Here is a 15,881-nt window from a genome sequence, read left to right on the forward strand (position 1 = left end):
TAGCTATATCAACTGTAAGTGGTATTATTGGAAAGTGGAAGCATTTAGGAACAGCAGCTCAGCCACAAAGTGGAAGACCACATATAGTCACAGAGCGGGGTCACTGAGTGCTGAGGTACATGGTACATAAAAAAGTCACCATTGCTGTGCTGATTCCAAAGCTAAAGAGGTTCAAACTTCCACTTGCATCAATATCAGCACAAAAACTGTGCGACGGGAGCTTCATAGGATGAGTTTCCGTGGCCAAGCAGCTGCATGCAAGTCTCACATCACAAAGTACAATGCCAAACATCAGATCGAGTGGCGTAAAGCATGCTGCCACAGGACTCTGTAGCACTGAAACATGTTCTATGGATTGATGATTCACGCTTCTCCATTTGGCAGTCGGATGGGTGAGTCTGGGTTTGGCAGTGCCAAGAGAACATTACCTGCCTGGCTGCATTGTGCCAACTGTAACGTTTGGTGGAGGAGAGATAATGGTATGGAGGTGTAAATTAGGGGTTGGGATAGGCCCTTTACTTCCAGTGAATATAAATCGTATTGCTTCAGCATACCAAGACATTTGGACAATGCTTTGCTTCCAACTTTATGGGAATATTTTAGGGAAGACCCTTTTGTATTCCAGCATGGTCCATAAACACATGGCTGGATGAAGGGTCAGTGTTAGGACCCGCTTAGGGGGGGGTCTGCCTTGACGTTGGCAGGCGGGCATTCCTCCAATGGCCATTGGAGCAAATAAATGACCTCCATTTGTCTAAATATACATAGGGATTAAGGAAAAAGCGCAAGTAACATTTTCTTTTCTTTGGTTTTTACTATATATTGGGGCTGATGTGTGTTGTAGTCCTTGCTGCTTTAGCGCAGGACTTCTCTTTTTGTATTTGTATTTACATGGCTGGATGAGTTTGGTGTGGAAGAACTTCACTGACCCTCAGAGTCCTGACCTCAACCTCATTGAACATGTTTGGGATGAAGTAGAACGGAGAATGCAAGCCAGGCCTTTGCATCCAACAACTGTGCCTGATCTCACAAATGCTCTACAGGATGAATGGGCAAAAAATCCAACAGAAACACTCCAAAATCTTTTGAAAATCTTTCCCAGAAGAGTGGAAGCTGTTATAGCTGCAAAGGGGGGACCAACTACATATTCATCTCTTTGTATTTAGAATACATTGTCATAAATGTTCCAGTCCATGTAATGGTCAGGTGTCCCAATACTTTTGGCCATATAATGTGTATATCAGTATTAATATTTGAAAAGATTAACTGTTCAAAGGCATTTAGCATTTTGGACATTAACCCTTGCTTTGAATTACATTTTTATGCCCACATTTGTAAAATCCCTAATCATGAAAGTAATAGGAACCTTTGATATTTTAATGTATCCTTAAAATGTTACCATGCTGGGGGCGGGGCCAGACCGCCATGCTGAGTGGACGCACAGTGGAGTAGCTCCCGAAAACTCTGCTAGTTTTCAGCCCTAAAAACCAGCAAAATACTCACTGACAAGCTGACAGCTGTACCCCAGTGCAAGAGGCAACCCTGGTCCCGAGGAGAGGCTTGCTGCGAGGTTCTAGCCCCTCGGTGGGGCGATCCCAGGCTCACAAGATGGAGACCGCTCGGGCGGTGAGTTGGGTGGACGGCCGTTGCCCAGCTATCCTGCCCACCAGCGGTAAGACAGAATCACAAAGCTGGGCGGGTCTGGCCCTGTTCCCCCCCCCCTCTGGGCCGGTGGGGGTGATCCCGGCCCCCATCCTGTGAACCATCAAAGCGCCACAACACCGGCGAGAGTCCGCTTCCAAGATGGCGGAGACCGCATGGCAACTTGGATGAGTGAGCCGCCGGACATACCCTCCTCACCTGCTCCCACACAGGAGGATTACAGACCATATAAGAGAGGGAACCGGCAAGTAAGCGTCAAGCTCCCACAAGCTAAGGAGGAGAAGCATCAAAGTCTGACACACCGGTGGGTACTGACCCCGAAGAAGGGAAACACTATAAGGCCTTGGACTAACCTGCCACACCACCCAGCTCCCCACCAGGGGCCTAAAACAGACGGTCCACCCACCCATAGCCACCATACCTGGACTTTTCACACGCTCGAGACAGGCACCCAGCTGGACTGCACATAACCCGAGAAGGGAAATTCGACCCTCATACACTGCCACCAGATGGGGCTATAAGAATGGCTGCAGCCACCAAGCACTCTGTCTTATTACAGTGACCCACACTGCATACTGACGGGTCGGGTCGCCTTGTATGCCGACACGGACTCTCGCCTGGATGACACAGGCCCCACATGGGGTGGTAATCTTTAGCGTTGAAGCACAATCTCTATAGTTGACACTGCTTTTATGTTTTATGCTTCTTTTTACCATGCGTTAAAAGCTTGTTCACTCTATGATTTTCAACATGCAACCTACATATCATACCATGAGCACACGAGTACTCAAATATGTCACTCGAATGCCCAGCCTTACATGCTCATTACAAACTACTGTTGTCGCATAGCCTGTGATTTTCATGTCATATAAAAAAAAAAATGTGCTGTATTAAACTGCCACACTTTGCAAAGCTATGAAAATGCCTGCAGTCGCTGTCGTGGCTCTGCACGTTTGTTGTTTCTCGATGCACAAATAAAATAAAGAATTAAAAAAAAAAATGTTACCGTGCTGCTAGGTGACATTAAATAAAAAAAAAGAAAGAAAGAAAGAAAGGGAATTATTATAATGGGAATTAAATATAAAAAGGAGACAACTAGAATGAGGTGCCTAGCAACAACCTTGTTTCTGTATGTTAAGTCTCGGTTCATGAGAATAAAAAGCGGAATTCAGTAGTGCTGAGCTATGCATTCATTTTCTGCATCATTAAATTAGAGGCAGTTCTAAGGACCTGAGGTGCTGGCCTCCTGGGCTCCTAATTGTAAGTTTTGGGAAGATAAGAAGAATAAAGGCTAGTCCGAAGTACTTAGCCCTGTAATTGGCTGACTGGGCCTCTTTCAAACCATATACAAAGCATCATTACATAGAACTGCAGTGTGTCTTAAAGCAAAGAGCCTATGGCCCTGAGAAAGTTGCAAAGTTTCAAAATATTCTGAGCAACATAACACGCTGTATGGGTGGGAATTTCATATTCATGGTGTGTTCTATGGAAATCATTCTAACAGGGAATGCCATAAAGGGGGTAGAAAACAGCAGATGTGCTGAGCTTTAAAATATAGGACCCCTGCAGGAATTTTAGGTTATTGGCATTATGAAATCATGAATTTAGATGTCAGCGGTTAATTCCCAGGGCATAGTATGTTTCACAGGTAGGCAGTGGCGGAACTACTGGGGTCGCAGCTGCGACCGGTCCCATCACTCCAGGGGGCCCAGGCGCCCTGCGGACCCCTGCGACCAGGTGCCCACCGCCATGTGTTGCGGCCTCGGCCACACAGTAGTTCTGCCGGGGCCGTACATTAAGGGGCCCATCAGGTGGCCCATGCTGTTAGGGCCCCCCGATGGCAATGAATAACCAGGTGGCCCGGTCAGCACTGTGGCGCTTTAACAGCGCGACCGGGCCCCCTGTGATGAGGTCAGAGCGCAGGCAGGAAGTGACTGCCCCTGTCACTTACTCCCAGCAACCACCGGGAGCCACACGGGAGGAAGAGAGGAAGGAGTCAGAGTGGGAACTCTGGCTCCCATCATGCTGAGCCCCCCCTGGACCTCAGGGAAGTCAACCTCCTGCATTTAAAAGGTAGGAAACAGGAGGGTGACTTAAACATTTTGCATGTGGGTGTGTGTGTTAGTGTATGTGTGTCTGTATGTATGTCTCTGTGTGTGTGTGTGTGTCTGTGTGTGTGTGTGTCTCTGTGTATGTGTGTGTCTGCATGTCTGTGTGTATGTGTGTGTGTCTGTATGTATGTGTGTGTCTACATGTGTATGTCTAAATGACAGTGTGTGTGTCATGTGTGTGTCTGCATGTGTGGGATGAATGCGGGGACGTGTGGGGGGTCGGGGACTTATGGGGGTAATATTTACTCTACAATAGCATATTACTAAATAGCTCCAGATTTGTCAAGACCAGCCCAAATTAGACCCCTTGAGCCCTCCCATCTTGGGTAATGTTTCTGTATCTCAGACATAGCAGTGATAATGTCTAAAAATGTCAAGGGCAACATTGAATATAAAAGCTATCATTGAAAGCTGCTTTTGATAAGTTCTCAGTGGAGAAACATTGGTAATTTTGTGCTTGTTTTGCCTTGCATACATTTCAAAGGTTATTTATAACACTCAGCTTTTTGTTTCTTCATCATATAATTTGAGTGCTCAGTTAATAGAGCGTATTTGGCAACTGACTTGCAAACTTTACTTCAATTTAGAAAGAAAGAAAAAATATTGCAGGCATTTTTTTTTGTTTAGATTTGCTATTTATTTCCTACATTTTGTAAGTCATTTTTTCAGCTCATCTTAAACAGATACTATAGTCACCAGAACAACTACAGCTTAATGAATTTGATCTGGTGAGTAGAGTCAGTACCTGCAGCCTTTTTTGTTGTTGTAAACACTTTTTTTTTCCGAGAAAATGCTGTGTTTACATTGTTCACTCCTAAAATGGTCACTGGAGGTGCTTCCTGGGGCAGAAAAAAATATTAAAGCAGGCTATTATAGGGGCTTTAGAAATGCTGATCCTATGTCACCCTGTTCAGTTTATATTTAAAGGCTAAATATGCTAAATAGGTTTGTCTTTTGTAGAAAAATTTGAAGTCAGAAAAACTCCCTCTGATTACTAATTTTTACATTACACTTCACCAGCTATACAATCATTTTATATTTGGAAAACCTTTCCAAATTCTCTCATTTTCCCATATCTCCAACCCTATCACTTATAGACTGGATAAGCCCTCTAAACGATCTCATTATACAAGCCAACACTTCTTCTGGTCCTACCACTACCCATCCAAGTAATGGTATATGCACTCTCTTAGAGTGTCCCATCTCTCCTCTAAGTCTTCACCAGGGTTGTTTCACTCAGATATCCTTATTTCTGTGGCACACTTTTCAGACCCCTCTGATTTTCTAGTTAAGAGACACATTTATTTTATGGAACACTCTACTCAGGATTTTCAGCTCCTTTTATGCTCTTGTTCTCAAATGCATGTCATTATCTAGGCATGCAAGACCATTGGTTTAATTTTGTTTATATTTTGTAAAAAATAAAATGTGAATCCTTGTTATGAATACTCTCCATAATAAAAATGTTTTGTGGAAAAAAAGCACAAGTCTTTCAGTTGGGTTTGTCAGTTGAAAACAGCCAAGAATTATTTCAGGATTATGATGTGGCCATATATAAAATACATCCTGTCTGGAAGAAAATAATAAAATATCTTTGTCTCCCATTTCTGTAATTGATCATCAGCAAGTGTGAAAATAGCTTTAATCTCACAGCCATGCAAATTCTTGTGGGTCTGGCTAAAATGTAAACAAAGCAAGTTATTTGGCAACGGAATATTCCATTTATCGGAGATCCTGGTAAAGAATCTACATCCAGAATAGCTGTAATGTATAATGAATATTCCAGGGGGAAAAACTCTATTCTTAAACATCGTGTGACTAGATCGGTTAAGTCACTAAATTGAGTCAAAAGATAAACAAGTGAAACTGGGCTCCTTCTGAATATCTTCAATTGTTTTCAAGCTGCAAAGTAGACAACAAACAAAAGCTGCTTTAAGAAAAGAAAAAAAAAAAAGCGGGACAACACTGGTTTTGTTTCTCGCCAAAAGAAATAAATTCAAGTATCTACTTTGCTACTGTAAAAAAAACACAGGAAATTGTGTCTGGAGATAGCAAGAAACGTCTACTTGCAGAGAGTTGACGGCCAAAATAGTTCAATGTAAGAGTTTGTGAGTTACAGGATAGTCAAGTATACTTGTTATGCGATAGGTTGTGTCCAAGCATTATTCTTGTGCCACCTGCAGTGTAGATTATTAAAATTGTATTTAACTGCCAACAGGTTACTGGTGCCCCCCTAACTCTAACTGTAAACATGGAATAAAAAAGGCTAAAATACAGAGGATATACCAACGGTTCCCAACCCAGTGCTCAAGACACACCAACAGAATGTAGGACTCTCCTAATTATTTTCAAATAGGGATGCTGACAAAACCTGGACAGTTGGTGTGCATTAAGGACTGGTTTGGAAATGACTAAATCACTGTCTCAGACAGAAGTGGAAAAGTATTTGCAAATGTAGTCAAAGTATGGGTGGTAGGTGTTACCCATCAAGGAACATGTACAGGTTCAGTTAGTCTGGGCAAGCGCATCAATACTGTAGTTATTGCTATTGCACTACATGCGAAAAGGCAGGCTGACCTATGGAACTCTGGAGATCGGCTGATAATATGTGCTCAGTCCTGGTTAAGGCGGTTCTTTTCTGAACCATGTAATATGTGCAGTAATGTGAATGAAAATGGATAGATTTTTGTTGCAGGACATTTGTAATAAATATACTAAAAAAACAAACAAAAACAATGTAGTCTCATTACAGGATGGAAGGGGCGATGTGAATCTCTTGAGCATGTATGGTTATGTATGCATTGTGTAAGTCACTAATGTTCATAAACTCAGTCTGGCATTCTTTATGATGTAAGATAGAAGTATGTTTGTTATCTCCCTTTCTGTGTACTGTGACTGCTTTCCGTTTTGTTTTCTGTACCGTTTTGAATACTGGAAAATATAAACGTCTAAAGTAAAATCCAAGCAAACAAAGCAAATAAAGCCAGAAATAAGCGTTTTGCATTGTGTTTTGACTTATGATGAGGTAGTTTGTGGAATATTAATATTTATTTTAATTTTTCTATTTTAGGAGGCAAAAGGAGATTTTACAAGGTAAGGTTATGGCTTCCGATGTATTGAGTGATTGGTGATTTGCAGTCACTTTAAAAGTGAAAAAATGTCTACAAAAAGACACATAAATTGTGTACACATATGTACACTTTGTGCACATCACAGTCAGTATTTTACATGTGATCATTCTACTGGTTTTAATATTGTTTCACACAACAAAATATATTTTAGAAAAGGAAAATTCTGTACCATCTTGCTCTAGAAAGCAGACATATAATAGTGCTATAACTTGGGGTCTCTGCTTGTATGATGCCTTCTTTCTGTGTTGTTTTAAATTGGTTTATAACACCACGCTAGAGCATTATGTATGTGTAATTGGCTAAAGGCACAGTAAGGACTCCTGTTTAGACTATATTGCTGTAAAGACTCGGGGCTTCATTATGTTGTATAATAACAGGGTTATTATAACGAAAAACACGTCTCCCAAAGAACAGAATGTGCTGTAGATTATTTGGCCAGCATATCACAATTTTTTTATTTTTTTCGTTGTATCACATTTCTTACCTTGAAATATAATTTGACAGTTGCTCATTTTCAAATATATTTGTTTTCTTGGTCACGTGAAACCCATGGGCTGTATATATTGCCTGAGTGATAGCACTACTGCTCATAAAATGTGTTTCTCCTGTACTCCCTCTCCTTTCAATGGCAGTTTGATTGAGTACCTTTGAAAGTGATACATCCTTGATTTGTCAAAACAGAAAGCCAGGCCCTGTCAATCATGTAGTAGGAATGGATCTCCTGGCATCCTGTGACATGGCCTTGAAAGATGTTGTGTCTACAGGACCCTTATAAAGAAAGCCACTCGTAAACTGAGGAGTTATTGCAAGGCTTGATATAACAAACATTAAGTAGGAAGTATGTACATTATTTTATACACATAAACCTGGTGTGTGTTTTACATTGGTCAATTACAGTTATTGTTTCTTGCTGGAAAGTGGCAAATCAGAAATCAGGATGAAATAAATAACCAAATTGTGTTTTACGGACACACTTAAAATCTATAAACTTCCTGAGTGTTAACTTAACAAAACTTAGTTAAACAAACATTATGACATATCAGAGACCAAATCAGAACAACAGGGGCAGGGATTTTATTGCACTCTAAACTGTCCGAGCAGGATTAGAAAAGCATATAGAGGGCCCCAGTTTTCTTGCTTATGTTTTACAAAACCCCATTATTACTCATAAATCAAATCCATTCCCTTTTTGGACAACAGTACCTAGGGCCTAGTTCATTAACGTAGAAAACATTGAAAAACCATGACTTTATTTTTGGCAAAATTGAATATTCAAAATGTATTATGAGTGACCCTGCGGCAATCATAAATGCTTAGTGTCGATATCAAAGTAAAATTCACGATTGTGTAATTTTAATGGAGGTAATTATCTTTAGGGGATACTTAAGATTAAGGTTTGTTATATTTAGAATACGAATCTCTCCACTTTAGTTTCGGGGTAACATCATGTTAGATACAGTGGAGTGTACAATGTACAACATCACAATGTCCCATAGAACATTGTTTTCCTTTAGACCAACTGTCCCCTTCGCTGAAACCATATGCAGTATTTTTATTGTTACTGTAATTTTGCTAACTCTTTAGGGAGTTTAACCTTTTAAAATCTCTGTTTTAACTACAACATTTATAAAGTGAATCTTAAAAAAAAAAATCATGGCCACAAACCTACCCCAACCTACACAATAGTGTGTAGCCTAAAAACAAGCATGTTGGAAATAACTCCTGCTAATCAGCAAATATTTTCATGAAAACAGTGAGCAGGGACTTTAATTGTCCTCTAAATTGAATCATGTTTTTCAAAGCTTACATCCATTTATTCTCTTTTTCACAATGTCATGTTTTTGTAAATGGAGTGGTTTAAAACACCTTTCTATTTTGTAACAGAAAAAAATACATCTTCCTAATGCAAGTCAGTGACAGAGATGCACTTGATATTAATTTTTCCTAGATTAAAAGATTGTAGCACCGGTCCACTTAATTATTAAAGTAGAACATTCCAATGCATACTTAATAGTTGAGAGAATCAGCATCTAAATTACTGGTTGAGAAACTCAGCACATACACAGCAGGTTGAGACAGTATCTGGTAAGAGGCCCAGGACATAGCTGGTTGAGAGGCCTAGCACATTACTGGTTAAGAGTTCCAGCATGTTACTCGTTAAGAGGTCCATCATAGTACTGGTTAAGAGAGCGGGAACATTCATTACTAATTAAGAGGCCCAGCACATTACTGGTTGAGAGTTCCAACATACACATTACTAATACTGGGACTGAGGACACACATTACTGGTTGAGAGGTCCAACATATCCATTATTGGTTGGGAGGCCTACAGAGGTCTCAAACACCCATTTCTGGTAGGGAGGCCACAATTTATAGCTCACTAGTTAAGGGACTCAGTACAAGTATTACTGGTTAAGACAAGTATTACTGGTTAAGATTTCCAACATATTCATAACTGGTTGGGAGGCCTACAGAGGCCTCAAACACCCATTTCTGGTAGGGAGGCCAGCATTTTCAAGGCATTAATGTGTCGAGAGTACATACAAATTGGAGAAATTAAACTGACCCACACTAACCCAATGTTATTTGGGATTGCTTTTGCTATTTCAAATTCATCCTCTAGCAAAATTATGCCACTTGTTTCATATGACTATTCTCTATTGTGTTCTTAAACCAGACCTATTAAAATACAGCATTAAACATACAATACATAATATTAAACCCTGTGTGGGTAATTTTTTGGCAACAATCCTCACCTACCCAACTATTAAAGCACAATCAAGAATGCTTCTAATCCATCTAATCCTAAAATCTTTATGTTTCTTCCCACAATGCTTTGTGGGAATCCATACTCTTTGCATGTGGTCTGACAGTAAACACTGCAAGAAACATTCCATGATTGTGTATAATAATATATCATTATCATTGCATGGTTTTTCCCATGATGACCAATTGTTCTTGCTTTTAGAAGTAGCCTGTTTAAAGATGTCTGTTGGCTCAGTAAAACATTACTAATCTCACCAATGGCCGAGATGTATCACAAATTTATCACCCCTGATTGTGTAACCCAGGGTTACTAACCCTTTCACTGCTTGAGAGTTTGCCAAAGAAGGAGTTGAGTGATTTGCAGCTGGTAGTGATTTCAAAGCATTAGTATATGAATCTAATTTCCTCCATTAAAAAAAATGAAAAATTCTTCTTTCTTTTCGTTAGAGATTTGCCCTTAGGTTTCCTGGTTTTCATTGTTGTATCATATTACACACTGATTCCCTCAAGGGGTATTTCTTATCTCCGAGCACTTTTCAAAACCATTATGTTCCTGTGCCCTGATTAATGGCTGCCTCACAGAACATTTGAAAGCAGTTTAATCATCTGTATGTGTGTGTGTTCATATATGTTTTAAACATGTAGGTCCAGTGTTCACGTACATTCTGTGTTTTAATGTTACCATTAAAATATAATATGGGAGAGATAGTAATTTTATACACAATAAGCAGATATTCGAGTTGCAACTGATACAAGTGTGAAGAAAGATGTCACTACCAGTCACAGTGATAGTACAATGACAATGCAGATTACTGTCATAACAGCATATATGAAACCAGGATTGGCTAAACGTTAGATCCTCGGCTGTTCCTGAACTACAAGTCCCATGATAATTTGTCAAGATTAAAACGAGCAAAGTATTACCGGCGTTGTAGTTCTACAACAGATGATAATCTGTCTTTTTGCCTTACCTGCCTTAGCCCCTGTTTGATCCCCACTGTACTGCATGGTTGGTGTCGCCTTGTGTCCATCTCAAGACTTGCTTTTCAGCTTACCAATGCCTACAGTCACTTTTAATACTAACACTCCTTGCATAAAATGCTATACATCATCTAAATCATTTGAGTGCCACTCAAATAAGCTTCAACTTTTCCCACCATCCTCAGCCAATAACCATTTATGGTTTGTGGTTCCCGTTGCAGAAATAAAGCAACATAATGTGCATATAAGTATTTTACTATTTAATATCGGAATACTATCACTATTTTAAAATCTAGCAAAACATTTTTTTACAGGTGATCTTATTAATAGCATATTGTTATACATACAGTAATGTATATTTTATGTATTTCTGGTCTGGCATTATTTACCAACCAAAAGTATACACATTATGATATAGACAAAATATTCACAACTGTTGCCCATGAAGCTGAAAGAGGATATTTACACACATTACATATAAGCATTAGCAGGCGACGATGGAGTCAAATGATTTGCCCAGTGGGACAATTCATCTAGAAACTTCATTGGCCAGAGTTCTCTCTATGTTGTCGGGCATGCTAATTTTAAATGTCTTCTACCAGCTGTGAATCTCATAAACAAAGGCTTGGTTAGAGGAAGCCCTGACTTCCTTTGTAGGTTTTTATGATTTGCTCCCAGTACAGTATAATGAAGCAGAGCTTCGGAATGTGACTAGTTATGCCAGTGTCCTGATTCATGGAATCACCATTCCATAGTTTGTGCCGATCAGTATACCAGCCTTCACTCACTTGCTAGTATGCCAGGGAAAAACACCCCAATCCCAATCACAAAAGGGAGAAAGGTAGACTGATATGTTTCAAATCCCCCTTCCTACTGATCCCTAGAGAAGAATGTTTTCTCATGTCACATTTGCTGAGAAATAATTGCTATTTTTTTCCTACATTCCTCTGGATCAAGTCACCTACAAATAAAGTATGTGTAGGAGTTTAGAACAAGGCGGAACAACTCATTGACATATTGCTTTTAGACTGTAATATATTGAGCAAGATCTTGTCACTTCTTGTTCCTGTATGCCTAAAATTGTCTGTCTTCATCAGCATGCACATTTAGTTTACCCATAGTGCAGAACTGTATAATACCCTGGTGTATTATATAAAAAAAAAAATAATAATAAAGTGTGTTTGACATGTAATCATTAAAACACTCGGTGGTGGGGGGCGTGGCTAGCCACGGAGCAAGATGGACGTGTAAAACCTTGCTCCAGCTAAGTGGCACAGAATCTTAAGCAATCCCGATAATCACAAGCACATCCACGCAGGGAAAATAGCTATGTCTCATCAGAGAGGCAAGAAGGCTGCGGCGAAACAAGAAAAGCTGGCTTTCTTTAACCAGAAGCAGAGCACTGCAGCGAAGACGATGCAGGCCGCAAGCCCTAATGGAAGTTTGGAAACAAATGGCGGCGAGGCCATGATCACACTGCCGCTATCGGAGGATCAGACCCCAATTACAAAAGCGGATTTGACATCGGCTTTAGAAGCTCTTTCAACCAAATTGATAACAACATGGCAACACATGCTTGATTCTATGAAGAAAGACATACAAGATCTGGGAAGACGGACATCTCACATGGAGGGCAAATACGATGAATTTACCACAGCCCATAACGACTTAGCCACAAATGTGGAGAATATGGCGGCAAAAATTGAAAATTTGGAAGGGAAACTAGTAGACCTTGAGGATAGATCCCGCCGAAATAACCTAAGGCTAAGAGGGGTTCCGGAGACAGTCACCAACGCTGACTTACCTGCATATGTACGAAGCCTCCTGAATGCGTATGCCCCTGAGATACCAGCGGACATGCTGCTAGTGGATCGAGCTCACCGTATTCCCAAACCTAGGTACTTGCCACAAACAACGCCTAGGGATGTAGTATTGAGAGCACACTACTACCATGTTAAAGAGCACATTCTTCGAGGCAGCAGACTGAGATCTGCGCCGCCAGAAGAATTCCCAAATATCAAGATCTTCGCAGACCTGTCAGCGGCAACCCTGAAGCAAAGAAAAGAATTTCAAACAGTAACTGCCACTCTGAGGAAAAATGATATCCGTTACAAGTGGGGATACCCCACCAAACTAATTGCTACCAAAGATGGCGTTACCATACTTATGGGCTCCCCAGATGAAGGACTACAATACCTGAGGAAATGGGACATTCCGGTAGAAAAACTCCCGCCACAGGTATCGCCAGCGAAACCGCTAAAAGCAGAATGGAGTATAACCCAGTAGGAACATTAAAGCCAGAACGAATCTGGTAAGCACAAACTTTTATTATTAGACAGATGAAGACAAGAAGCTCTCTTCGGGGCGTTGCGCCTTTTCCCTGCACGCACGGGATGGTACAGACCTTCCACTTTACGGAGTGCATGGGAAGTGCCGGTGGTCTGGACTGGGGCCTGGGCCTCCCGCTGCCCCCGTGACGAGGCGTGAGCAGAGCGGGAGAGGCTGCGGGGGACCTGGGCCTGGCCCGGACGGAGGCATGGGATTAACGAAGGAAGATAGGATCGTGGATCGGGTGCCCATCTGGACCTCTAGAAACCGCTTATGAATAATTTGAACTATAAAGAGAACTATCTGCTGCGGGCCGGAGAGCCCACATGGACTTCGTCCTGATTGGCATCACATATCACTTAAGGTATAAGTGGGCCAGAGCAAGGAATATAACACAATGGGAGCCTTGTGGGGGTCTAAATGGGGTGCGGGGGGAGGGCGGGCGTCATTGGGGAGAGCAAATGTACAAGTTCTATGTTTACAGTTTATGTTCTTCTACTGTATGTTTTTTTTTTAATCAGTTAAGGCTGGTAAGATATATGGGTATGTCATATGGCATATTAATTCAGGCGATAGAGAGTATCATCACCAACAAGTTATTAACACAGCACATTAACGAGACCATGAATATAGGCATACCTACGAACAAATAGGCCCACAAGTAGATCACAGCACATATCGGGACAAAAAACAAACCCGAATCATGTACAGAATCTACTGAACCAGTTATATTTAGAATGCTGACCAAAGGGATACATGACCAGGGGAATATGACTCTACGCAAAATGTGCCCCAAGCCACGTAATGGAAGGATTCGATTCCTTCAATCCCCACGATGTGGGAAATCCACATGAAGTCTCGATGAGACAGTTTGTACATAGTTATACACCCTTCCCTAGTTCTCCTCTCCCTATTCCTGAATCGGTCACACAAATTCAACAAACAAATCATTTGTCTTTCATGCCCAAAATATTATGTCCAAGAAGTGGAATATATAGATCAATTAATCAGCATTGTGTGCTAGATTATAACCGAAACATGCCCCCAGACACAGGGGTAAACCAGATTGAAATAGATCCAAGCGCAAACACTTAAACACTCTAATTAAAGTATGAAAATATACTCTATTAATGCACGGGGATTAAATACCCCACACAAACGGAGACTCTTAATAGAAGAAGCGAAAACTGTGAAATCAGATATCTTATGCATACAAGAGACGCATTTTGTCCACAATAGAGTGCCTAATTTTGCTTTGGGAGACTACCCCACACAATACCATTCAACATACACATCTAAGTCAAGGGGAGTCTCTTTCCTTATACACGCCTCAATATCATTTGAACTTCTGCATATTAAAAAGGATGCACAGGGTAGATACATTATACTGCAATGTAAACTCAACAATGAGCTATATAATTTGGTGGGAATCTATAGCCCAAATGAAAATCAAAGGTTGCACCTACAAAAAGTATTGTCGAAACTTCCTACTGAATACCAGACCTCCACGATAATATGTGGAGATTTAAACCACACGCTTCAAACAGGACTAGATACTACCTTGACAGAGGCCTCACCTAGATTTAAACTCCTGGGTAAGCAGGCAACACCCCTTATGAAACTTTTATCTGAATATAACTTGTATGACACTTGGCGACTGCATCATCCAAATGACAGAGAGTTCACATTCTACTCCCCTGTCCACAAAACATATACCAGAATTGATTACATATTTGTAACTGGGGATTTAGTGCCGAACCTTCAACATAGTGAAATTGGAAATATTGTGTGGTCAGACCACGCTCCAGTAATGCTAACATTGGCAGATAGATTCACAACGCGAGGACAGACACTTTGGCGACTAAATGACAGTCTCCTACTTAACCCAGAAATATTCAATAAACTAAAAGAAGACTTATCCTCCTTCTTCCACATAAATGATACCACGGATGTATCCGCGGACACACTATGGCAAACACATAAAGCGGTTATGCGAGGTTCCATGATCAGTCATGCTTCTTACCTGAATAAACAAACAAAACAAAAATACATTACGTTATTGAAGGCACTTAGAGACGAAACGAATACACAAACGCAGGCCCCGAATCCTACCACACAACAAACCATAGATAAGATCAGGAGACAACTGAATGACATACAAGTGAAAGTAACAGCTACAATAGCACATAAACTAAAAGTAACGCATTACACTCAAGGGAATAAGGCAGGGAAAACCCTAGCAAGGACACTAAGGCAAAAAAGGCAAAATGCAAAAATACCGTTTCTCATTGACACGAAAGGCCAAAAAATATATAACCCCCAAATAATTAATGATATGATGGCGGACTATTATACCGGGTTATACAACTTGAAAGATGATAAACATACACATCAGCCCACACAGGAAGAAATAGGGGAATTTCTAAAGAAAGCCCAACTACCACAACTCACAAATTTGGACCGATCCTTGCTAACAGATCCCATCACACATCAAGAAATAGCAGCCACAATTAAAGCATTACCCAAGGGGAAATCCCCAGGCCCAGACGGGTTCACAAACTTATATTATAAGACCTTCTCCACTATATTAACACCGTACCTAGGAAAGCTATACAAACATATAATAACCACAGGAGTAATACCGCAAGAAATGCTACTCGCCCATATCACAACACTACCTAAGCCGGGAAAACCACCTACTAAATGTCAGAACCTGCGCCCCATATCATTACTTAATACAGACTTAAAAATCCTTACCAAAATTTATGCTAATAGACTTGGAAACCTTATGCCACAACTGATAAAGGATGACCAAGTAGGGTTCGTTCGGGGTAGACAAGGCTCTGACGGAACCAGGAAACTGCTCAACATTTTTCATGTGATACAAAAAACAGGAGAACCC

The 15,881-nt window shown here is 40.7% G+C and overlaps 1 protein-coding gene across 6 annotated transcripts in view; it reads left to right on the forward strand.

The window, feature by feature from the left end:
• The window catches only part of FRMD4A (FERM domain containing 4A), a 419,083-nt gene that overhangs the window by 304,371 nt on the left and 98,831 nt on the right, over positions 1 to 15,881 (forward strand). For all 6 annotated transcript variants that reach the window (XM_063448212.1, XM_063448207.1, XM_063448210.1 and 3 more), the window contains exon 7: positions 6,844 to 6,866. In XM_063448212.1, coding sequence (XP_063304282.1) covers positions 6,844 to 6,866 — 23 coding nt within the window. The remainder of the gene's footprint in view (positions 1 to 6,843; positions 6,867 to 15,881) is intronic.

This window comes from Pelobates fuscus, chromosome 3 (assembly GCF_036172605.1).
Source record: "Pelobates fuscus isolate aPelFus1 chromosome 3, aPelFus1.pri, whole genome shotgun sequence".
Lineage (NCBI taxonomy): Eukaryota > Metazoa > Chordata > Amphibia > Anura > Pelobatidae > Pelobates > Pelobates fuscus.